This window comes from Mustela putorius, unplaced genomic scaffold, assembly GCF_011764305.1.
Source record: "Mustela putorius furo isolate JIRA1106 unplaced genomic scaffold, ASM1176430v1.1 tig00003845_pilon_pilon_pilon, whole genome shotgun sequence".
Classification (NCBI taxonomy): Eukaryota; Metazoa; Chordata; class Mammalia; order Carnivora; family Mustelidae; genus Mustela; species Mustela putorius.
This window is the reverse complement of record NW_025421998.1, coordinates 47,111,070-47,138,122: the sequence shown is the minus strand read 5'-3', so window position 1 is coordinate 47,138,122 and position 27,053 is coordinate 47,111,070. Positions and strand designations below refer to the sequence as shown.

At 35.4% G+C, this 27,053-nt stretch overlaps 1 protein-coding gene across 5 annotated transcripts in view; it reads left to right on the top strand.

Annotated features, from left to right (window-relative positions):
• Positions 1-27,053, top strand: part of DGKB (diacylglycerol kinase beta) — a 697,837-nt gene that overhangs the window by 173,267 nt on the left and 497,517 nt on the right. For all 5 annotated transcript variants that reach the window (XM_013051698.2, XM_004743409.3, XM_004743408.3 and 2 more), the window contains 4 exons: positions 3,630-3,770; positions 15,384-15,433; positions 18,526-18,600; positions 21,997-22,116. In XM_013051698.2, the coding sequence (XP_012907152.1) occupies positions 3,630-3,770; positions 15,384-15,433; positions 18,526-18,600; positions 21,997-22,116 (386 nt within the window). The remainder of the gene's footprint in view (positions 1-3,629; positions 3,771-15,383; positions 15,434-18,525; positions 18,601-21,996; positions 22,117-27,053) is intronic.

Here is a 27,053-nt window from a genome sequence, read left to right as displayed (position 1 = left end):
GTAGTAGTCAGTGCTCACCTTGACTAGTGCTAACTATTTTGGTAGTTAGAACTTTGAAGAATGTTTATATGTAAGAAGCTGTACAAACACACACACACACTAAAATCATCATAAAACTGAAAATGGTTTTCAAAGTACAATAATTATTCCTAAGGAAACTTAATGCAGTCTAATTACAATGCTTATTTTTACATTGGTGTGTGGACATAAGTGGTGTCTGCATGTGTGTACACACGCTTCACTTTTGTAAGGGAATATTCAAAGAAGCATAACCTTGGGCTTGTCAGTGAGCTTGCTAATTGGGTGTCAGTTAATCACATTTTTTTTAAAAGCTAAATATTGGCCACTTGAGGCCAAAGTTTTACCCTGCTTTATGTTCAATTCCAACTCTGAAGAGTTTCACAAAGGTGGGATGAATTGAAATGGCCTTCCTTAATGGAACATAGAATTTTGAGCCCCTTCATCAGAGGCCACTGCTGCTGAAGAAAAATGCAGGTTACCATTTACCATCTCCTTGAAAAGCTGTAGTCAGGAAATGGGGCTTGCAAATTTTGTTTGCCACTGTGCTGTTTCTTGTGTTCTGAATAAAGTTTATTATGGTCTGCTTGAGAGAAAAGGAACTTTTTTAGGGCAATAAGGAAAGAAGTAGTAGAAAAGACCTCCAGCCTGATTTAAGGCAGGGGGAGAATGTATATTAATGGTAGAACAGGGTGGAAAAAGTCTCTACGAAGTGAGATTCATGCCCCAGAGTCTGCTTTCAAAAAATGATATGAAAATATGGAGAAACATTTTCACCACAGAAGCGAAAATGAGCTAATCTTAAGGATGAGAGTAGGAGCAGGAACAAACCTGTGAAGTTTTTCCTCAGTTCAGCACCTCAAGATTTAGTCAAGTCCTGTTCTATGAAGATTTTTGTTATGAAGTAACTGAGAAAAAGGTCTTTGACACACCTTAAAAGTCATTGCAAAAGTGTCTATTTTATCACTCACAAAGGAGCCAAAACAAAAACTTTGTATGGGTTTGAGGAAGAGTTGGTTTGTTTTTCAATGTGTGTTGCCATAGAAGCCCATAATTAAAAAAAAGAAAAAAACAACTGTAAGTTTTTTTAAGTATACAGCTGTTACATGACTATGATACACGTTTCAGTTTACAACCTGTCATGGACAGAAAATGAGAAATATTTACTCATTTTGCCAAAAATCATTTTAATCTAATAATACGCTTTTTCAGAAAGGTGGAGCTAACTATAAATTATATTTGTATGCTTCTGTTCAATATGTGTATTACTTACAGGAAAGGCAGATGGAAAATTATGTGGTCTTTACATGCTCCGAATTGTTTATATTCCCTATTATATTGTTTATATTCCCTGATAAAGAAATACCATGCATTTTAGCTTCATACAAACAAAGAATCATGAGGTGTTCTAAATCAGTGAAAATATATAATGGGGTTGGCATTCTTTCAAATGGATGTCATAACAGGTTCTCTTCCCTTTTTCTTGTTTTGTTCTGAGGTTTTGTGTTAAGAGTTAAATCCAGCTGATTAAATCATTTCAGTACCAGAAAAGGGAGGGAAGCAGAGGAGAGAGGATGAGCTCATCAGGCGGGATGGATTAGGTCATAGTTTATCCGATCATAACTCAAGTGCTGTGTTTTCCAAGTTAGGAAGTTAGGGTCATGTCAAAGGTCAGCGCCAAAATGTCTTTTATCATAAGTTGGAACTGCTTATTCCTGCCGCTGGCCAAACTTCAGGTTTTGTACTTTAGTTAGATAGAATTAGTCAGGTATATATATAAATTTTTTGAAAATTTAGGATTGCCTTCAATTCTCTGCCTTCTTTTATTTTTAAAAATAACTGTATTAGTTTGTATTAGACATGCAGTAACACTTTTGTTAAGAAAAATCAATTTGTAATTATATCTCCTTTTTAATAGCTGTAAACAGAAGTAGAATTAACAGGAAGCATAGAGCTGTATTTGAAATAAGTACGACTTGGGTAAAAACAAAAAACTGAAAGATGTGAAGCAGTGTTCTTCAAAATGTGAACTATGAGGGCTTGATGGGTGGTGAATTCAATTTAGAGGGTCTTTGACAGAATTTTAAGAATGAGATAGAAGAAAGGAGAATAGGTTAACACACAAAAGGAAGCTTGAAGCAGTTATGGAACCTACTCATGTTGAGAGGCAGAAAGGGGAGAGCAAGAGAGGGAAGGAGAATAAAATGCTGATTCACATGTAAATTGTTTTTCTTACTCTTGGTCTTGAACCAAAAAGTCTGTCATCCTTTAGTGTAGAGCATAGAGGGTGGTTTTGCCAGCTGTGGAACTCGAAGCCTGTAAAATGGGAATATTGTGATCGACCTCACGGAGTTAACGTGGGAATTAAGTGAGACGATCCATGTTAAAGCCATGTTAAAGCCAGCATGGTTCCTGCCACATAGTTGACACCCGATAAATGTACCTTTTATTACTAGTAACACTGTGAATGAGGAAAGTAATTTCATAATCCATTAAATGACATGCTGGCTGTCTTGAGACAGCTGGAGGAGATACCAACTCTTCTATCAAAGTTACTCAACCAAGGAAATGCACAAGAGTTCGAGATGTGGTGAGGTAGAGGCATTCTTTGCACTAATAGGCTTGCAGAACTGTGTTTGGTTGGGATTATTCCCTCCATTCTAGTAACTCCTGGTTGATTAGGAATCTAGTAGCCATTCAGCCCGTTAGCCATTTCACCCAAACATCTCTTGTTTGCCAAATAACCTTAAAGAATAATTGGGGTTTGCCTCTAGGTCTTGTGAGGCCCACATGATCTGGTTTCACAGCCATCTGTGTTAGATGGAATTAACCATTTATTATAGAAGAGTTTCAGTTCAATCATTATGAGCTAGACAATCTGAGTTCATCATTTTTTGCAAACAGACATTCGAGTCCTATACCCTTGTCTTAAAATAAGCACAGTGAATGGGTTTCAGAAATAGTTATGAACCATATTAAAACTGAAGTATGGTCATAGGTCCTTACCTCTCTAATTAAATGTCTGTCATGTTTAAATGGATTATTGTTTATGTTCCCTTTCTTACTCATGGGCAGATTTCTTGATGGGAAAAAGGATGTTTTATTCATGGTGCCCACAAATATTTGAAATAAATACCTGTTTTTCTGAATGAACGATTCCTGATTGTCAACATATAAATCATACTATGACAGACTCAAGTCTCTTTTTCAGTGTTTCTTTAAAGGCCAATTTTAATATCTTTTCAGCTGATTTATCATTGTCACTCCCTAAAGCAGAGAAAGGTGGAAGAGAAAAGTGGTTTTTCCTGTGTTTAAATCTGTCTACCAGCTCACCCTGGCCAAGAGGATTCTGACCCCAACATGCTTGTTCTTACAGGCAGATGGAGCAGTTTCCATGTTCCTGAATACCAAAAAAACTGAATTATTTACAGTAATCATACAGAATATATCTGGCTCTGCTATCCTAGAGTTCCAGGGAATTGGCTATTTTTTTACCTAAAATACATAGTTCTCTACATGGTCTATGTGTTATCTATTTTCTTAGGTGTCTTTTTCTTTGAAAGCTTTGTATGGATATTTTTAAGAATATAAAGGCAATTTTTTTTTTCCAGGTCTGAGAATGAATAAAGGTGCCATCACCCCTCCCCGTACTTCTCCTGCGAATACGTGTTCCCCAGAAGTAATCCATCTGAAGGACATTGTCTGTTATCTGTCTCTCCTTGAACGAGGAAGACCCGAAGATAAACTCGAGTGTATGTTTTTTTGTTTATTTTACTTATCACGGCAGGGGTTAGGGAAGGAACTATCTAGATAGTAATGAATTTAAAACTGGATCTCCTATGGTTGACTAAATTTTCGTTAAATGAAGTAACTTTGTTTAATAAATAAAAATTCCTTCAATTGGGAATCAAACAAAGGATTTTACTAATCTGTCAATTTCAGGTTTACATCATGTTCCATTTATTACGGAGTATTTCTTGAGTGTATTGGTCTGTCAAATGGCTTTCTTGACTGTTCCTTAGTTTGGTAACATGATGATATTGGAAAGTATCATTTGAGTTGTTTTGGAAAAAACCTTTGTTTCTAGTATGTGAGGAGATCTTGCCCTTAGTCAACAGTGGGGTTCACAGTACACAGACAAGGTGAGTATTGGCCATTTTCCTTGAAAACTTCAGCACTGATACTTTCTTTCCAAGGTATAAATGATTTCTCACATGTCAAGCTTGCAAGTTTAATGTATTATAAGTAAACAATAGCTCTGTGGCTTTTTTTCTACAATAGAGCAGATATTTCCAATAGAGAATTTCTATCTAGTTGAAAGGAAATTGCTGTCTTTAATTAAACTATAGTGTCTGTTCTCCCTCTGGTGGCAAATTGTACTCATTGCAATGCAGGAAAATATTTTTCAAATACTTCGTCTAAGCCAGCATTTAATCTAGTCTGTCTCCAAAGCCCCTGCTAAACATAGAGCTGGTAGCTTATTCAGGAGTCTGATTAACTTGATTATATTGGATGGTATTAAAATGAATTAAAAATTCTTGCTACTGAAATGATAGTGAAGATATAAATCCTAAGTTTGATATTTTCAAGTAGATCTAGAACACTGTGATGTCTGAGAATTATGATTTGAAAGCATGTTCAGTTAATCTAATAGTAGCACGTTGATAATATTCTCTTACTAATAACGAATTTACCGTAATGTGACTATTTAAGTCACACCTGTGTAAGTTACAAATAAACCATATTAACGTTATTTTAAAAATACATATTTATTATTCCTAAATGTTGAATATTTGCATTTCAAGATTTATTTGTATTTCTAAGGATATACAGAAATCTCTCTCACTCCAAAATAAATATTAATGTTCAGGGAATTTCTACTGAAGCGATAGCCAAGGAGAAAGTTTGCTCAGGTGTTATCAGGTCCGTGTTTGGGATGATTTTCAACATACAAAGGCACAGACCTTTTTCCAGGTCTGAAATGGAATGGAGGCACTGTCACTCCTGTTCAACATGCTCTTTGTGTCACACATTAATTATTTTTGTGTCGACTGGAAGCATTTTAATTTTAAGGTAGAATTCCTAAGAGGCATACTTTTAAGTTTTCAGTGTGAGTTTATGAATCATCAGTTTTTGTCCACAACTGTAGGCAGAATGGTAAACCCCACATCACTTAAAAATACTTAATGAATCAGATCAAACCTGACATTCCATTGACCTCCTTCCTTCATGGTTTTCAACCCCCTTTCCTCTCCGCTGTCTTTGAATTTTCCAGCTTTTTTTTTTTTTAAACATTTTATTTATTTATTTGACACAGAAAGAGAGAGAGAGAGAGACAGACAGCGAGAGCAGGAACACAAGCAGGGGGAGTGCGAGAGGGGAAAGCAGGGAACCCAATGTGGGCCTTGATCCCAGGACTCTGGGATCATGACCTGAGCCAAAGGCAGATGCTTAACTTCTGAGCCATCCAGGCACCCTTCCCAGCTCTTTTCCAAACCTGCATCAGATCCAGGCATGTCTGCCATTTTCCTTAACTGTTGCTTTAAACTCTTGGCATGGGTAGACTCGTTGGGGCCTGATACTGTCACTGTGGTTTTCACCAGACTCTTCAAAGTAGATGAATACCAGCTTCAGAACTCATGAAGGTATGCTTCGGACCCTGCTGCACTCTAGTTCTCATCTCTACTATCCTCCAATGTGGAAGAACTTAACCTGGTCCTTGATTATCGGGACCTTGTTTTGGTCTGTTTCTTAAATGCCGGCGCCCGGCCCTTCCCTACATCAGTTAGTTCAGAATCCATTCCTGTCACTCACTCTTCTGTCCATGGACTAGACATTGTTGCTCTTCTGCCATCGAACACTTCATGTATTCTTCTGTAGTTACAGATTTTTAAATTTTTTAAACTTGAAATTTATTTTCAGTAATACTTGAAAGAAATCAAATGTTTGTGGTTAATTTAATATAAAACATTTCCAAAATAAGTTTGGAACTTACTAAATGTAATGTAAACTACAGGAGAGAAAAAAATGGAAAAAGCAATTAAAATTAACACAAATAAATAGGAGAGAATGCCCAATACAATTAACTTTGGGTGGTGAATGCTGAATTTGGATCTTAATTTCTAGGTAGCTGAACAGAAAGGAATACATGCACACTGGCTTAGGCCAGAATTAATTTCTTTCTTTCTTTCTTTTTTTTTTAAGATTTTATTTATTTATTTATTTGACAGACAGAGATCACAAGTAGGCAGAGAGGCAGGCAGAGAGAGGAAGGGAAGCAAGCTCCCTGCTGAGCAGAGAGCCTGATGCGGGGCTCCATCCCAGGACACTGGGATCATGACCTGAGCTAAAGGCAGAGGCTTTAACCCACTGAGACACCCAGGCGCCCCAGGCCAGAATTTCTTACATTTTATCACACATAACATCACCTGCAGGGCTTATGAACACACAGTTTATTCTGGGCCCCAAATGCAGGGTAGGCAATTCAGAAGGCCTGGAGGGGACCTCAGAATGTTCATGTAAAGAGGTGTCCAGGGGATGCTGCTGTTGCCGTTCCGGGGACCACATTTTGAGGAGCCCTGGTTTATGTGGTTCCTCTGGTCCATAAAAACACACACATGCAGTTTCTCTGAAAGGAGGATTATTTCTTTGAATTGTTGAATGGCAACAGTTTTTGGTAGGTTCTCTGGGTTATTAGATAAAATAATGGCATGGTTGTAAATGTTTGTAAAAGAAATACTTTTTCCCCCAAAATGATGTTTTATAAATCTATTTGTCACTTGCTGTCACCTCTCATCTTCCCACCTGTCTTTTCTGTCAGGCATTTACCCAATGTTTAAAATAAAGATCGTTTTTTCATTGAAAGGAAACAAACAGGAGCTCTTGAACTTTCCGCCGATTGTATGTCACATCTTCACTTCACTTTACTTGCTCCGATCGTATTTTCTCACTGAGAACTTTGCTCATACCGAGGCCGAATCAGGTAGATGGTGTTTATTCACCTGCTGCCATGGACCCTTGCAGAGCATGTGTGCACGTGCGAGCGTGTGCATGGGGGTTTTGTATATAAGTGTTGAGGTCGTGGGGGATTCCTTTTTCCTCTCTCCTTCTGGGTATCAGATACCTACCACCCAGATGCATGGGTGAGAACATGGGTGATCTGTCCTCTCCACCCCAAGCCTGCTACCGTACTTTGTGGAGATCCTTTCAGTATCTTCCTCTTTTAGTTTCCTTGCCTTTCTCCAATTCTCTGACCTCACCCGCATTTTATTTCGGTCACCCACTTCTGCAGCAAAACCCCGGATGCCTTATAAATTCCAAAGACTGTTCTTACTCTAAAATTTTAAGCTTTCGTATTTTACTTTGACCACAGACTATGGTCACTTAACTTCCCCCTTCCTACTTTCAAATATAGCAAAGCACAGTATTTAAGAGCTTAGATTCTTGCTTTCACTAATTGAATGTGGCCTGGCTTTGACACTTATGATTGACTAGGACACATTACAAAAAAACAAAACAAAACAAAACCCAACTCTTCAGGTCTCAGTTTCTCCAGCTGTAAAATTGGGATCATAATAATATTTATTTCATGCATTTGCTATGAAAATTAGATGACCCAGTATCTGCTCACATAGATTCCTTCACATCTACTAGTTCACATAAATGTTTGTTCTGTGAAATATAAGTTGAATATTCTCGTCTCTTAACCATTTCCCTTCCTCCTCAATTTGCCTGTTGCCTTTCACTCATTGGACCCCCATCCCTTCAACTATAGACTGACCCCATAATCCATGATGCCAGTCATTCTTTGACACTTAGTTTCAGGCACCCAATTTCTTTCCTTGTATATTGAGGTGGCAGTGAGTTAGTAAAATAGAAAGATCATTCTACGGGTTATAACTCCACTCAAAACCTGAGCTGGTCTAGCATGCCTTCAGTGTTTTGCTGGTCGTCAATTTCTTCAGCGAAAAGTTAATCCAGATGCTTCATTGTTCCAACACCTACCTATTTAATCATCATCTCGCTCATTAGGTGTGAATTCTTGTAACTTCCTCTCATGTTCCCTAGAACCTGTCAACTCCTAGACATTTTCTTTCCTCTTCTTCTTATGACTCAGGGTGAATGTGTCCCTTTGACAGTTCCCTGTTGAATAATACATAAACTGAAGCCCTTACTTAGCAACTAGAAACTGATTGGACTCTACAGTTTGATCCTCACCCACTTTGTCAATCTTGCATTTACCTTTGAGCTGCACACATGCACGAACAGTGTCCCCGTCACATGGATCTACGTTTCGATCATCAGACACAAACCCTGAACCTTTCTGTCTTTGCACCTTTGCTTCTAATGTGCATTTGCTGGGAGTGTTTTTCTCAGCATATGTCAGGTCCCGTGCAGTGCACGCTTGAGGTCCAGTTCATGCCGTGATTCCTCTTGCCGCCTCCTAATTGAATACATTTTACTCCTTCCTGTACCCTTGTGCTGTGTCTAACTTCCCACCCTTCAGCTACGTGTGTGTGTATTTTAAGAGACAGATGCTAAGTAAATAATACTTAAATGGAATTGTATTGAAGTCAGTGGATGCTTGAGAAGAGAAAAATAATGTGAATTATTTAAAGGATGAAATAATACTAAATTCATTTTTACTGCAACTCTTAAAACAATATTTTATTTATTTATTTTTTGAGAGAAGGAGAGAGAAAGAGAAAAAACGAGTCAGGGAGGTGCAGATGGAGAGGGAGAAGCAGACTCTCTGCTGAGCAGGAAGTCAGACTCCGGGCTGGGTCTCAGGATCCTGGCATCGTGACCTGAGCTGGAGGCAGACGCTTAATCACCTGAGCCATCCAGGCACCCCTGTACCGTGACTTTCAGATATGTACACCAATTTGGATTGGTGTTTATGAATTGTTCATGACTTATGAAAATAACTTTCATTATCATGCATTTAATGAAAATGACTGAAGAGAAATTGGTTGGAAAATAACCAGAAAATAGATAATGAAGACTAACCTGTACATTAAAGTCACTGGTGTGTATAGTATTAATCGTAGAACCATTGGATTTAACATTGAAGAGATCCTAAGTATCAGGGTAGTCAACTTCCCTATAGTGTCAATGAAAAAAAGTGAAGCCCAGAGATACTGATTATTAATTATAGCACTAGTTTATCTGGCTGTGACTAATAGCCATGATTTCTACCTTACTGTTAAAGTGCTCTTTTTATTTTGAAAAGTTTTCTTTCCTTATCTTTATTGTCATTTCTCTGAAAGAAAAAGGGAGAAAATATTGCTTTGTTGCATTAGATGTCACAAACTCCCAAGCAGCTAATTTTTTTTCACCTCTGCCCCAAAAGTTTAAGTGGGTCTTAAAATATATAAAACAGTAAAAAATTATAAATTAAAAGATTCCAGCTTATATGCCTTTAGTAAAAGATTCCAGCTTATATGCCTTTAAAAATAATTTTTCTAATGCTTAATAACAAATTCCATATTAATATTTTTATTATGAATAGTATGGTATGCCAAGTATAAAAACACTGGAGTGTATTTAGTAGAATATTCAAGAAGAAAACTTGCAAATTAAAAACTTGCAATTAAAAACTTGCAAATCTTTTGGAAGGGAAAAAATTCTAGATATAAAGAATGAACCTTATATTGCATAATATGCCTTTGCCCTGATCTTTTAACCAAATTCATGTGTGGGAACATAATTGTTTCTATATAAAGGGAAATTACATGAACATAAAAATAGAAAAAAGGTGGGTTAAACTAACTTGTAACTTTGAAAAAGGTAGTCACATTTGGAAGCTATCATGTTGACAGAGTAATTTTAATATTGGGCTTAAAATATTTTTGCACCTAAAAATCTATATCCTTATTATGTTAGTTTTAAGAATACAAACTATTTGTCGATGTTTCACTTGACCTTGGAGCTTAACTTTACTTTTAAATTCTAAGAAGAAATAATCTTAAAATAATATTTGACGCTAGGATAATTAATTAATTAATATTATCAGTATCATTCCAATGTAGTTTTAAAAGGGAAAGATTACCATAGGCATACCAAGACATTTTTCCCCCCATGATGCTAATATCTGCCTTTTTTCTTTATTTCATTAGTTTCTCTGTATCTACATAACCAATCAATTTCTAAATCCTCTACTGTAAATTCTGGTTTGGAACTCTGTGCCCTTCATTTGTTCTTTAATCTTTTCATTGTTAGTTACTTTCTTCTTTACTCTTGCTCTGTCTTCCTAGAACCATTATTTTTGGATACGGACACTCCCAAGACAGAAATTTAAATTAGTTTTTCTTTTCTTTTCTTACTTTTCTCCTATTTTTTTTTCTTTGTTTGTTTGTTTGTTTTGTTTTGTTTTTGACATCCGGTACCTTCTACATCTGCGATAAGTTTTTGTTTTACTACTTCTATTATGCTTTTAACTTCACAGAGGCTTCATTTTGTTCTCAGCCTGATTCTTATAAGCTCCCCTTTTTGTATGGATTGCAAATTTCCTCTTGCAGGGTTTTATTCTGCCTCCCTGCTTTGTTGCTGCTGTTGCTGTTGTTGTTGTTGTTTTCCCCCAAAGTACTTGTTTTGGAAGGACTCCTTTGTGTGATGGGCAGGTGGGTGTGTGGGCGAGGTTTAAGTGTGACTCACTGAGTTAAGGAAGAGGACTTATCCTTTCAACATTCACTACTGAGACTTTCACATGAATACCTCGTTTGGGGGATACCCTACCATCCTGAGCTCAGCATCCTCTTGGTTTGAGTGCTATAGAGCCCCAACGTCTTGTCTTCCACGGGGTAGGGAGCTGGCATACCGTCCGGTAGAGTGTGAAAGGTGGCATTTGAGGGTCTAACTTCTTTCTGTGAAGGTTGTCACTTCATTTTCCATCTTATCACCTTTTTTGTGCAAATCTTTGCTTCTTCACTACCAGCTTACATTTATATTTCTTTGGTTTCTAAGTCAGTCAGCCTGTGTTTCCCAGCTTCTTAAATTTGCTGGTTCTTTTTTCCTCTCAGATTTTCTTTTCTTTTTTCTTTTTTTAAGATTTTATTTATTTATTTGACAGACAGCGATCACAAGTAGGCAAAGAGGCAGGCAGAGGAAGAGAGAGAGGGAACCAAGCTCTCTGACAAGCAGAGAGCCTGATGCAAGGCTCAATCCCAGGACACCCAAGATCACGACCTGAGCCGAAAGCAGAGGCTTATCCTACTGAGCCACCCAGGTGCCCACCTCACAGATTTTCTTTGTGCTTGTGGATTTATGCCTATCTCATACTATGTTGTTACTCTAGTGGCTGTTCACTACAGAGCTAAGGTAGGGAGGTGTATTCAAAAGTTCCTATTTTGCATGAACCCCACTGTGATTTTAAATTAGGAAAATAGACACAGCTCTGAAAATCAAAATCCTAGAATTTCTCTCTCTTATTCAGGACAAAAGGAAACTTATGTTCTCGATTCAACTTGGTCAAATTTAGAGTACCTTAAAGTTAGTGCTCAATATATGTATGCAATTTTTCTTACTGCTATTCTGAGTAGAACTTAAATTTCTCTCAGTTTTTCTTTGATGAATTAGACAGGATTCATAGACAACCATTAACCCCTATTAATGTGTTAATGTGATTTAAAAGATGTCAGGACTTCTACTTCAGACAAAAATGAGCAATGTGTTTTCAGAACAACATCCCTACTGGGCACAACTAGAAAATGTGTATATAGTATTTTTTTAAACTGTCTGAAAGCTTCAGGGAGTTGTCAAGGCATATTGGATTTGTGGGTCAATTTTCTGGGAGAGGGGAGCCTGGCTTTTGCCACTATTTTTAAATGGCAAGTTCTTAAACAACTAAGGCTGAGAAGCTAAGCAGTTTGAGGAGACTGAGCCGTTTTTCTTTAGAGGAAAACAAAAGCAAAAACAAAACAAATTTGAATTCCAGACTCTTTTTCTAAAGATACATGGTGGTCTCTGTGTGATGTTGAGCATTTTATAATGATTGGCCATTCCTAGTATCTTCCATTTTTTAATTATATGTTCGATTTTTTTGCCTTTTTATTATTAGGTTGTTTGTCATTTTATTAAAGAGTTATAGGGTTTGTTCATATATTCAATAAATAAGCCCTTTGTCAGATATGTGTGTTCTGAAAGAGTCTCAAGTCTGTGGTTGGCTTACATTTTTTTCTTATTCTTTTCGTTCTCTTTCTTTTTTTTTCCCCTTTCACTTATTTCTTTCTTTTTTCTTTTTCTTTTTCCTTTTTTTTTTTTTTTAAGATTTTATTTATTTATTTGACAGATAGAGACCAGAAGTGGGCAGAGAGGCAGGCAGAGAGAGAGGTGGGGGGGAAGCAGGCTCCTGCGAGCAGAGAGCCCGATGAGGGGCTCGATCCCAGGACCCTGAGATCACGACCCGAGCTGAAGGCAGAGAGGCTTTAACCCATTGAGCCACCCAGGTGTTCCATCCCCTTTCACTGATTTCTTTATTTTACTTTTTTTTTAATGAGCAGAAGTTCTAACCCTGATGAACGTTAACTTACCTTTTTTTTTTGTTTGTTTGTTTTTTAAATCATTGGTGGTTCATGTTGACTTACCTTACGTTTATGAAGATATCCTCCTATATTTTCTTCTGGAAGCTTTATAGTTTACTTTAATGTTAAAATTAAAGTTTCATGTTTTATAAAAATAAAGTTTAGTTTAAACTTAAAATTTATTTTGACCTCATCTTTATGTTTGATGTAAAGTAAGTGCCAATGTTGAGTGCACAGTATCACTGGGAAAGACAAAAAACTAGGCTAGTTTTAATTTCTTTTTTTAAAATCTTTTTTTTAAAGATCTTATTTATTTATTTGAGAGAGAAAGAATGGGAGAGAGAAAGCATGAGAAGAGAGAGGTCAGTGGGAGAAGCAGACTCCCTGGTGAGTAGAGAACCTGATGTGGGACTTGATCCCGGGACTCCAGGATCATGACCTGAACCAAAGGCAGTTGCCCAGGCAACCGAGCCACCCAGGCACCCATAGTTTTAATTTTAATTTTTTTAAATAAAGCTGGTTATTGGTTTTTATTTTATTTTATTTTATTAGAAGGGGAGGTGAAGAAGGGGGAGAAGGAGAGTATCTGAAGCAATCTCGGTTCTCAGCGTGGAGTTTGATCTGGGGTTCTATTTCATAACCTTGAGATCATGACCTGAGCCAAGAGTCAGAGTCAAGAGTCAGAACTCAACCGACTGAGCCACCTAGGTGCCCCCAGGTTATTGTTTTTTAAGTGATATTGAGAAACACACAGAATCATTAGGAGAGATAGAGACCCAGCTTTGGAGGATAGTTGTCTAGGATCAGTGCTGAAATTAAGTGCTAAATTAAACTGGGGAAATTCCCATTGCTTCCTCTCTGTGCACAAGCACAGCACCCTTTGTTGACAATACCCCTGACACATCCAGGAGTCTGGTTTCTCTCTCTCCAACCACTGCTGCTGCTGCAGCTCTCATCACTAGAATGGATTGGGTAGCCCCTTTTTTCTTGGGTCACCAAGATTGGTGATGCATCAGTTGGGTTTTTCTTCTGATTGATGGAGTCTGAGTCATGTGCAAACTCTACCTTCAAGTCAGGCTAGTAAAGATAGGGTATCTGGTGTTTCATCTATTACTGTGTTTTGTAAAGTGTAGCTTTAGGAGCATAGGAAGAAGTTTCAGATGCTGCCAAAAATGAATGGCAGGTTCACACAGAGTCCGCTTGTGTGTATATTTTCGAGCCCATGTTTCCAACAAGTTTTACCAAGAGATATAGGGTTTCCATACATCCATTTAAAAATGGTCAGGCAATCATTTATTACAGGGAGCATTCAGAGTCACCGGTGCCCCTCATTCTAAAATACAGCCAGGCTTTTGTAAATACTTGACTTGGTCGTGGTACTGAATCTATTCTTTGAGTGGTGTGTGAATTCTTGTCACTTACAAAGTGATTTTTTACTATTTTCTGCTCTACTAGAAAATCTTGAAATCTTGAAAAATCTTGCTTAGGATCCATGTTCTGGTAGGGTTTTTCTTTCTGAATATTTGTCATTTATTGAGTGTATGAGAGATAGTAATCATTATGGTTTGCAAATAAAGATATTTAGGTCCTTAGCCAGCATAACATTATGTTTCTTAATTCAATGGATACACATTTCCTCTTACATGTTTAACATCTTGAAAGTCTTTTTGCATTTTATAATAAATAGAACACGATGATTAGATTGTAAGCATTTTTTTCCTATTAATTGTATGCAGACTGGTTATAGCATCTTATAAATAAATAATCATATTTTAGGTTGGTGAAATGTAATAATTGTTTTTAAGTACAAAAATAGTAATTAGTTAACAGATACATGATCAAGGTCATTCACTGCACAATTATGTCTCCTTTTTACCGATGTCTTTATTTAATATTGTAGACCCCAGCCATCAAGATTCTCCCAGAAATTATGCAAACCCAACAAATACTCTCACTTCCACTACTCTGTTTTAACAGCTGTGCCATTCTTCTCTGTTTATCTCAAAATGGCACCTGCAGCCCCTTCTCTAGTCTCCTGGTGGTGTGTGAATTTATGAGGGAATCCTTAGGCTGGAGAGGCCCGCTGTCCTCCTGCTTTCCTGTGCTCACTATTGCAGAGACAGAACTTTCCTTTTCCTTGTTTGAATCAAAGAGTGGTTATCCTCTGAAAGTGCATCTCAGATTGCAACAAATACACCATTATAACCATGATAATAATGCATTTGGTGTCTTGTCCTGAATCAGAAAAATTCCCTTATTTTGCATGCTGCTTGTAGTTCAATCAAAACGATGGCTTATATTTGTGTAGTGCCCTACAGCTTTTGATAAGCATTTGTGTGTATCACTTAATTTTCACGAGTGTGTCCTATGACAGGGTGGTTATTCTCATTTGACAGATAAGAGAACAGTGTTGGACTTTGCTCATGTGCTGGTGGATCGCAGATTCCAAATTTGGTTTCAGACCTTTGAATCCGTTTTGCTTTTTCTTATTCACTCTGTCCTTTAATATCCCGACTCCAAAGATCTAACATTCCTTCTCTTCTTCTATTTTTGAGTTTTCATTTAATGATCTTAAAATTTAAAAACTGAGCAAAAATGTTAACTTTCAGTGTTTTCTAGATATATAACAAAAATTGTTTGACCTCATATATCTGATATTGAGTATTTTTATTAATTGACTCATTCATTCTCAAATTAAATTGAGAAATGATCTTACAAATCAGTATTTTTGAATAGGAGAGGATTAAATATTTGCTTTTGACAGGAAATTTTAAAGAATATGTCTTTTACTAACATTGATCTTACTTGCCTCTAATTTTTTTTCAACACCTCTTTTATTTCTAGTTATGTTTCGCCTCTATGACACAGATGGGAATGGCTTCCTGGACAGCTCGGTAATTTTTTTCTTTAAATTTTCTGTGAAAATTTCAAAGTGGTTTGTTCTGAAAATGCAATGAATAAATTTATAGCTATTACCACAGAAGACACACTTAATATAATTTCCATACACTCACACAGCATTTTGATCATCCTACTTTTTGAAAGAGAGTGATCTGAAAAAAAATAAATAAATAAAACTGTTAAGATTACAGTTGTTCTATTGAATAATTTTACTAGAAAAAGTGACTTTTTATACATGGAAAGATAAAAAAGACCCCAATGTTCTTTGAATAATACATGAGAAAGTTGAGACCATTGATCTAGAAAGAAAAAAAAAATCTGAGGTTTGACACTAAGAAAAATAACAAGAATTCCAGTAGAATTGAAAGGAACTATAAAGTTAATTTAATCATTTTATCATTTTTTTCCATGTTTTAAAGTTCTTTTAGTCATATATGCTATTAAAATACATATATTTATAAGTTGCTTTAACCAGTTTTCCTTTTTAATTTAAATTATAGCTTGTACTCTATCATTTTAGTCATAAAAAGCAATAGGAGAATAATACCATCTCTGAATGATTTAACTAAAAGGAATATTTAATGCTTACTGTATCTGTAATATACACAAATCATTGATAGTTTTCAAAGGAGTAGTTAGATTCTTAGTGTTACTGCACAAATCAGTGCTTCAAGTATAAATCCATCCAATAATGCATTTTATATTTGTTAGTGACACATTTTTCATATATTGACTCTTCTGTAAAGGAAATAGAAGAATCCTAAAACATAACAAATGTCAGGCTATGGAGATCTTGAAGTATACAGGTACCCTAAATAACAAATATTTTGATATTCTTAAATTGATTAAAATGAACATTACTTCTAATAATGAGTGAGTTTCTCTCTTCATCTGATACTCCTCCCTGTGGCAGAACTCAAATAGAATTTTACAAGCAGAGCAGTGAAGTTGGATACATATTTATGTAACTTTGAGTAGGATAATGGCACATTAGCGTCTCCAGAGAGAGATAAAAATATTTAATTCCTCCTTTAGGAAATGACCACCAATGTAAATTGATGCTGTGATTGTGGGATTCCTTATGTTTAAGTCTCTCCAATTTTTCAAATGCTATCATTTTTAAGTGCTTATCCATTTAGGAATATTAAGCTACATGATACATTTGCTCACTTTCTGGTGGCATTTCACAGCGAGGAGTTTAGACTTTTCTAGATATTTCCATATGCTTATTGTAGCACTTCTGACTATACTAATGCAAATTATATTTAAATGTAATTTTATTTTGTTTAATGTTTCTTTTTAATTAAATTAAAAGGATGTTTCTTTACTAGGCTTTTAGCCATGGGTTGGCAGCTGATTTGAAAATTCAATCAAATGTTTTTTTTGGTCTCTGGCCATTTTGCGTTATTGTTGTTAACATATAGTATATTGCAATATTTATAACTATACATCTAATATTAAACAATGAGTTGGGAATAAGTAAACTGATTTATGATTAAACTAGTCTATTTTATAATTAAAGGCCTGAATTTTATTTCTGTGTTTTTCTCCAGGCAATTTACCACCCATTATATTTCCTTCACTATCAGGTTGAAATTGCATATTCTGATGTCATTAATCTTGGAAATTTAAAGGAGTAGCACATCACATATTAGAGGCCAACCAGAGGAAAATTGATATTTTGAAAATGACCACTATGTGTAATAATGCTAATGAATATTTATTGATCCCATGCAGTATGCCAGGCAGCATAAATGTATTTCATATCATAGCATGCTTACTCTTTGCAGCAACTCTATGCACTAGGTAAGAGTAGAATACTGATTTTACGGATGAGAAACCTAAATCTTAAATGACTAGTGTCAAATGCCTACATATGAAGAGTTTCCACTCCTAAAAACATGTCCAGAGACTTTCACTCCAAAACATCAAGGCATAAATAAGTGAAGACAGACACACAATTCTAACCTATAATTCCAAGGTATTTTAGTATAAAAATTTTCTTAACTGTAATAAGGAAACACGTTTATATTTGTATGTTTTCCTGGGGCAACCTGTGTTACCTAGACAACATTTTCATGATTACATTTTTTCTCAAGAGAGGAATGGAGCTTTGATCAGTTTCTCAGATGGGTCCATTGTCCCCCAAATGACAACCTCTTTTACCATATTTCCTTCTTTGCTGTATGGATATCAGCTACATATGTTAGTTCGGAGATTTGAGTAGAATAATCTCTAACTAATATGTTTTCAAACATTATCCTTTTATATTTCTTATATTTTAAATTATTATACTGTTAAGGCACCACATTTAATTATGTCAGTGACTCTATTTAAAATTACTAGCATTTACAAAGTATGTATAATCTTTTCTGGAGATAGGGAATGAGCAAATGCTTTATTCAATCAGGGTATATGTATTAATTAATCATTCTTCAATGAGTTGACACTTGAGTAAAATAATATGAAAATGCTAACTAAAATTCTATTTCCTTAAAAAAATAAACTCTGCATGTATTTAGCTTCCAAACCTTGACTCTGAACACACGTCTAGCAAAGCAAATTATATCCATTAATGGCTAGAACAGTCAGTATACGTTCTCAGTGTATCAGAATAAAAATAAACCTTTCAGTTGCCCTAAAACACTTCTCCAATCCTTCCACACCCATTTCCAACCCAAAGGGCCAGGATACTGGGTGACTTAAACATCACATCTTGTGAAAATATGTCTGCTCCCATTTTGATCAGATGTTCCTTTCCAAAGACAGATTTTCTTCCTTAAAAATACCTTCTATTGGAAGAAAAGCTTTTTTTGTGTAATTGTGCCCTCTCCTGGTGAAGACTTCTAGACAAAGTACAAAACAAATTTATATTCAAGTGCTTCTTTTGTGTGTAATCAGAATTTTGAAAGGACATATTATATATAAATTAATTTATATGTACAAATTATATATAATACACAATCATGGAACTTTTGGTTTTTGAATTACATGTTAAACAAAACAATTCTTATAAGTCAACGTTTGAAAAACTTACAAAAACCCTGTATTCACGTTTTTTCCCTCTTCTCTCTCTCCTCTCCAGGAGCTAGAAAATATCATCGGTCAGATGATGCATGTTGCAGAATATCTTGAATGGGATGTCACTGAACTCAATCCAGTAGGTATATGGATGATTTACCCGTTGGCTACATTCTAGAAGGCCCATGTCGCTTTTCTCTTTTTTGGAACCCTAATATACTACTGCCATTTGGTGTTTTCTTTTGATAACCCTAAGTTAATATTTCTATTCAATAGCGAAAGTGGATTCTGAAAAAGAAAAGGTATGCATGGTGTTCTGAAGCTCTTAGCAGTAACTTTCTCTTTTCTTCTTCATGGAAATTAATTTGAATGGCGATCTCATATATCTTTAGGTAAGCAGAAGCTGCCAGTGGATCAAGGTTATACCATGCCATCAAATCGTCAGAGTTAATGTATGTTAATATGATGTCTATATTTTCCTTTTATGGAAATAGCTAAATCTTCATTCTAAAAGAAGATGAAGTCACTTAAGAAGCTGGTGACAGCTGACTGAGTGGAGGGCACTGTTGTTATTTCCTGTGTATGTGTTACTCAGTGCTTGTAGCTCTCTGAGATAGACACTATGATTTTACTCATTTTACAGATAAGGGAATTGGGACCCCAGCATGTTCAAGGTACTTCTCACAGCTCTTCAGCCAGTTAAAGATAGAGCTAGAAAACCGTGATAATTTGTTCAAAGAAATGATATCTAAGAGGCTTTTAAGAATGTAACAACTTCTTATTTTTAACAGATTTATACCAAAAGTACAACATTTTTCCAATGTATATTAAAACATACTTGATTAGAAACTTTGACTTTCGCTGCAAGTAATATTTTGGGGAGAGCTGATAAGTATCTTATTGATTAGTTTATTCTTGAAACCAACTACATTGATCAAATTGTAAATGAATTAAGCATATACAAATCAATTTTATTTGAATGACTTAAAGTTCTTTTATAAGAACTTTAAAAAGCCTTATAACAGCATGATAGTAGGGTGGTAAGAGAGCTGTGCTAGCATTTCCTTTGCTTTGGAAAGCAGTGCCAGTAAAGTGAAACAAAGTTATATGCAGTGACATATCCATAGGAGGGGCACCGTTCTTACTGGGATTGGGGTTCTCCCAAGTTTTAACTCAACTGGTTTTTCTTTTTGGGAGGATATGGAAATACACCATGCTGTGCACATAAGGCATAACAGATATTCACAAAGTTGCAGTTTGTATATGGAATAATAAGTAATAGTGGTAACTTATATGTAATTCTAAGAATACTGCTTGAGTCATCTTAATACTATTTTCACTGAAATCAAGGGACTTCTTTTTTTAAGTTCTGTTGCCCTTTTTGGTTATGTTCATCTAAATCAGCTTTCTCCATTGTACCTTACCTCAATACCCATGAATATTGTATGTCTTTCAGCCAAGCCTTCTGTCCTCGCTAGAGTGATAGAAGGAAGGAAGATGTTTTTCTATCAGTTTTTGAAACAGAAGGGGGCACCGCTGCTTCCCCAGGAAAGAGTATTGAGGGAACCAAGCACTTGAGGAAAAGGGGGATCTGGATGATTTGAAAAAGGGAACAGTTGGTGGCTAGGCAGTCTAATTATGACAAAGACCTATTGGGAAATACAAATAAACTATGTAGCATTATTTGTCATTTGTGGCAGACATTGATAAATCTGCCACTTCAATGAGTAGTATAAATAGTAGAAAGTGAAGATGAAAAGACTTACGTTGGGCAGTATGTTTGCTGTCATAGGGACTGCCTCATCCTGCCTAATGATTCAACATCTCTGCCCATTTTATTATACTTCTTTAAAAGATTTTATTTATTAATTTGTCAGAGAAAGAACACAAGTAGGGGGAGCGATGGACAGAGCAGGCAGAGGGAGAAACAGGCTCCTTGCTCAGCAGGGAGCTTGACATGGGACTCCATCCCAGGACCCTGAGACCACGACTTGAGCCGAAGGCCAACGCTTAACTGACTGAACCACCCATGCGTCCCAACTCTGCCCATTTTAAACCAGTGCATACATTTGTACACATGGTCAGAGCCCTGATACATTTGCATATATGAATAAAGATAATCTAACGTTTGAGGTCCATGACAGTTAATAGGGAAGACTGAGAAATCCTTGGATGAGGTTTTGAAAAAACAAACCCAGCCTCTCACATGACATTTATTAGTACAAAATGAAAGCATCAAACATCTGAAATAATGCTCTGTGTTCTAGTTTTATTCATTTCACCAAGTTCATAGAAGTGCGTTCAAGGGGTGGGACATTTTAACAAGATCTTACAGCATTTTGCCAAGTTTTAAATAATTTCCCCTGCTTTTCATTTTGAGAATAATAAAGTAATTATTTCAGTACCATTTTGTTCCAAAAAGTCTCTTCTTTTTCAATCTATATTTAAATTTGTATGAAGGAAAATCAGGTTGTCTTTCATGGGAAAGACATCCATCCATGAAGTTCAGGAGTTTTTAAGCAAACAGCACTTCTATCAACATATCAAGCATTCCATTTATTGCATCTTTCAAATTTCGGTTCCAATGCTCTCTGTATTTCTTTTCTATCTTTCTTTCTTTCTTTTTTTTTTGTGAATTGATGAAAATTTCTGTATTAGATAAAGGTGGTGAGTTACTTTCTTTATTGGAGTTCTAACATGTTTCCCATTTTGGTGCTGTTGGATGGGTAGTATTGTACCTTCCCAGCAACCAAGGGTAGTTATTGTATTGTAACCATATAATATATAGTTGTTGTAACTATGTAATATATAGTTAATAAAACACTAACAACACCCATATGACACTTACTGTATGTACTAGATGCTCTTTGAAGATATTTTTAGCATATTAACACACTTAACCCTCTCAACAATCGTTTGAATTAAATACTGATATTACCACTATAAAACTGAGACATAAGTGTAATTACAACAAACACAGTGGAGAACATTTTGTATAAGTTCTGTATAAGTCATCTTTAGAAAAGAAATCTAATAAAAATGACTTGATGGTTTAACTTCTTGGCTTTATTAGGTTCTGAAAGGCAATTAAAAGCAGCTTAATTTCCCCACCCCTTACCACTTAGCGAAGAATCATTTCAGCTCTCTGCCATGAAGTTAATTTGTTCAGACATTATCTGGCATACGTATGAATTAAAAAAAATCTAGAGAAAGCAATTAAAGACCACTTTTACCCTTAAATTAAAGATAATTTCTTGTTTTAGCTGTACCATTCAGGGACAAAGTATTAAAAAGTTAACCAATTATTTCTAAAAGTTGAATAATACAAGAAATCAGGTTCTAGAAAATCTTAACAATGCTACTGTATTCTCAGTTATTGCTTGACATTGTACCACGTTACCTTGATATTTATCTCTACTCTGTACTTAGCTACTAATCAGTTTGTCATAACCAATTCAATGCAATGCTTTGTTCTCTGTTACGAAGTTTATTTTATTGATTCATAGCGAGTTTTCCCTCATCTCCTCTATTCCAGATCCTCCATGAAATGATGGAAGAAATTGACTATGATCATGATGGGACAGTCTCTCTGGAGGAATGGATCCAAGGAGGAATGACAACAATTCCACTTCTCGTTCTTCTGGGCTTGGAAAATGTAAGCATTTACACAAAGAGGGTGGCCTGGTGGTAAGTCAGTGGGGTTCTCTATTACACATTTTGATGATAAATTGATCTGGCCATTTTCTATCATTAAGCATGTAGTGAGTGCCTGGTCCTTTTAATAAGTATGCCACAGGGCAATTTAATAAGTCCTCTAGTAATACTTGCCACAAATACATTGATTCTTTTTAGATATTACCATATTATTTAATATAATTTCTCTCTTTTTTCTCTATTTAAAGTACAATCAAGTTTAAAAAATTATTGACCTTCTCATCATTTTATTTACTGCAAGAAACTCCCTAGTGTTATCACATTCTCTGGTTCTTGTGCTGCTCCATCTCATTAGGTAATCACCCTCCCCATGAAGAAAACCTGTTTTATTGATAACCAGTACTTGGAGAAGCCAATTATATATTGAGGTAGTTGAGAATATATATATATATATATATATATACACACACACACACATATATAATATATATATGAAACATAAATTTTCTTACATATCATCAAATCAGCCAGCCTTTCATTCTAGGCTTATCAAAAGTTTTCTTGTATCAGTGCCTCCAGTGTTAATTAAAGAGGGCTTTGGGGGAAAAGAAATCAATCTAAGGGGTATGACAGTGACTTTGAAACCAAACCTTGCTACCCAACCTTGATGTCATTTTCAGTAATCATTAATTTTGAACTCAATGCATCACTATGGAATTTTTGTATTTAGCATTAGTAAAAAATAATTAACCATAACATGCATATAGAAAAATGTATACTAAGATTCAAAGAGCATTATTGATGGAAAGCACGCATACAGTATTTAGAATTTTGAGCTGCAAAAAACATAATGTCCACCACTTGGCTGCTGACTCCAAAACTTTGCATACTTCTTGTTACCAGAGATAACAATCTTGCAGATTCAAGACTATACCACAGTTACTAAAGAGAGCAGATTTTTAAAAGCCTTCAAGAAATCTTACAGTCTGTGTTTGTAAAACATGTGAGAATATATACAAATATGTTTTTACATATTTACATATGGGTTTGAGAATATGTAAGTGGGCTTCAGGGAAGTAGTGTTTGTTTCTTTTTCACCTGATTCTTCAAATTCTTTTCCATTCAGGTTAATTTTATCCTTCATGAGACCCATAGGATTTTAGACATGGCCAGAGGAAGGCAAAGAAAATTACTAATAGAGGATATACAGGATGTTATCCTTAAAGTAGATAATAAAACAAAGATAATATAGACCTTATTGTCTATACATACATATTTCTACATTTTGAAAACAAATGCAGCAGCAGTTTCTTGTATCTGATGTTCTCATACTATACATAACCTGGTATCTTTTTGTAATAACCTGTTGTATATCTCTATATTATAAATATTTGTTTGAGTGTTTAATACACCTTCTGACAAAGTGTATATAAGTCTATCAGGAGAAAACAAAAGACTAATTTTATAAAATGTTAACATTTTAAGGTTCATTGTATACTCTACACAGAAAAAGTCAAATGCTAGTCAAGGAAGTTCTGATAATAACAGTTCTGAAGAGAATTTTGTATTTTTAAAGCTAAAATTGTGCTTATATGTGCTTATTCTAAATATTTATAAAAATTTTAGTGTGAGAGAATGTGCAGGAATGAGTAACTAAACCATTTGGTAGTTGGGGTTTTGGACAGCAAAATGCAGAAATACAGTCTTAGTCATCTATATTTAAAATTGTACAGAAAGATTTTGAAATGATGTTCATCTGTGGAAACTACTATTTAGAAATTGTTTACAATTCAATTAACAAATATAGGTATTTTTAAAGTTATGAAAATGGCATGGGTAAATGTAATCCACAGATTTAATATGGATTTAATGCAGACTCTTTCAAACAAACAGTACCTCATCAGTTTCTGGTGTAGTAGTAACTTTATTTCAATTGAATTAGAATTATTTGTCATTAATTTCTGTCAGGTTAAGTACATACCTAATTTACTTTACAATCATATTCTTACATTTATGATTTGTGTTTTTAGTCATAGGAGATGTTTTTGGAGCGTAATAGAGGAGAGATCAATACAGGGTTTCAAAGCAGTAACCAGTACATTTCAAAATTGTGTTCCCGGTCAAGGCCGCTAGATGGCAGGGCAACATCGTTTAACATTTACAGATCAACTTAAGCAGGAGTAGGGATTTTTTTCCCCCCTGTACAGAACAATTCAAGAGAGTTAAATCCCTTTTCCTTTGCTTTTTAAAAAAAGAATAAGCCAATAATCTTTTGAATTGTCTTTTAATAAAATGTATAAGCCATGTAATTATGATCACGAAACAGAGCATTTATTTGTTAGAAACAGCTTTTTAATTCCAAGGCATGGAAAGTGTTTTACAAAGCAGGAATGACACAATGACAACTGAGTGATGAGGGCCTTTTTTTAGTAATTGAGATTTATTTCCTTTTCTGTAGGCAGTTAATGTGTTATGTTATTACCTGTAGAGAATGTGATTCATGATGCCATTTCCCCCTTCTTCCCCCCACAACCCTCCCCACCCCACTTTCGCTAATCAAATTGGAAATCCAGAAGCTTTAGGTTGAATCCAGCCATTTATTGTGCAGCCTGTCTTGTTCTGTTGTCCTATATATTCTTGTCTTCTGTCAATTAGGAGCTCGGGGAGTAGATTCTGATTAAGAGTGCGTGTTAAATACCATGGTGTATTTGAAAGTGACTGTGGTGTACTAGCCAAATTACACAGATAAAAGCATTGTCCTGGGAGAGCAATCCTTACTTCTAGTGCAAAGCAGAACAGTTGTGACTTCCTTGTAGTTTATTTTTCTCTATTAACAGAATTTAAAAACCTACTCTTTTTTGAATATTATCTGTTTGGGAATCATAATAAAAAATGGAAATGTAGTTGATCAGAATCTGATTCTCTTTCAAATGCAAGAAAGTAAGAGTCATTTCCTTTCTCTTCTAAGAAGTCCATTAAACTTGGGCACCTGCGTGGCTCAGTTGGTTAAGTGTTTGCCTTTGACTCAGGCCATGATCCTAGAATCCCAGGATCAAACCCTCAGCAGACTCCCTGCTCAGTGGGGGGTCTGGTTCTCCTCTGACCCCCTCTACCCACCACGTTCTCTTTCTCTCTCTCTCTCAAATAAATAAATAAAATCTTAAAAAAAAAATAAGAAGTCCATCAAACTTAGCATACCCAACATGAAGTGGTACAGTCTCTTAGGTCTGGAGGAAAACTGAGAGTTGGGTGGCACTTGTGATTTTAATTACTCCTGAGGCATAGTCATTTATACAGGAGACTTACTCATTCTTCCTTTGGAGTTCATCTCGCTAAAGAATTTTTTTGAATTCAATTTTGAATGAAAATATTTTATTTGAAAATAATTGCATCTAGCAATAAAGCTCTGCTCTAGTGATTAGCAAACTTTGTCTGTAAAGGAACAGAGAGAGTAAATAATTTAGGCTTTGTGGACCATAAGGTCTCTGTTGTAAATGCTCAGTACCTCTGTTACAACTGGTACAAAAGCAATCACAGTCACTAGGTAAAGGAAGGAGACCAATAAAACTTTTTTTACAGAAATACGTTGCTAGCCACATTTGACCCAATGGCCATAGTTTTCTGATCCCTGATTTAGCCAGTCACTAATCTGTCATATTACAAAGAGAAAGAGTTTTGATTTATTTTTAGTTGTTTGGGAGAAAGGAATCTACTACCCTTTATTTAACTCACTTAAGACAACCTCAGCAAGATGCATGGGCTAGTGAAGAGATAGGATGGTAGTAGTGAAGTTCATCAAATTGATCTTTACCCAGGCTCTGTTATTAACTAATGAGGTCATTTTTGCTAGCCAGTCATCCTCTCTGGACACATTAAAAAGAAGGTAGGCAAGAATATCCTTTTCCTTTTCCAATATACTTTGAGTTCGGACATTCCTTTTCTTAGGTGAACAAGATAATTAATAATGCTCCAATTCCTAGTATCTGTAATCTTGGAACATTACTAGATTTTTTCAAGGAAAATTCTTGACTTCCTATTATCATAAAAACAGAAATAGACATTTAAGTAGGAACCTGGCTTAATATAAGAATACTTTACCTTCTTAGTCTTGGATTGTAGTCCCCACATCTTGCATGTATGGTTTTTGGTGAATATGTGTTTTGATTTCTCTGTATGTGTCCTCAGAATCCTGGACTTTAAACTCTATATGTAATTTAAACTTTGCTGTTGATCAAAATGTTTTAGGACATATATATATATATATTTTTTTTTTTTTCAACCGATTCAGCAAAGTGAAAGTAACTGCTGGTGTGCCTCCTGATTTCTAATGGAATCTATTTCCTAATGAAATTTCTGAATATAATGGAGAGCTGAAGATGATGCCTTCTTAATAGACTAGGCTATATCTGGAAAAGTAATGCTTCACACTCTATTTTTTAAAATTTAATTTGGTTGAGATGTTGTTTTGCTGTTTATACATTGCTCAATCTAGAAAGGAATTACAAAGCTGGATAAATGCAATAATTCTTGACATTCCAGATTGGGTCATTCAAGGAAAATGACTATGCAATGTGATGGCCTGGTAAGTTTGCATTTGAACCCAAGTATGACAGGCCTTGAGCCTGACTTCAGAAACTGGGGTCTGGAGATAAGCAGTTGATTGCATCTCTGCTCAGAACTTTAAAATATCTCTTTGCATTCTCTTGGCCCAGACCTGATATAGCTCATCTTTTTGTCTAAAAGAGCATTTTCTTTCATATTGTTACAATTTTTTGGAGACGTTGAGCAGAAAAGTAAGGTAATTTTAATGGTCCTTATTATTTAATGAGTTGGAATTCATTTGCAGTGTTAGCTCTTTTTTTTTTTTTTTTTTAAGATTTTATTTATTTAGTTGACACAGAGATCACAAGTAGGCAGAGAAGCAGGCAGAGAGAGAGG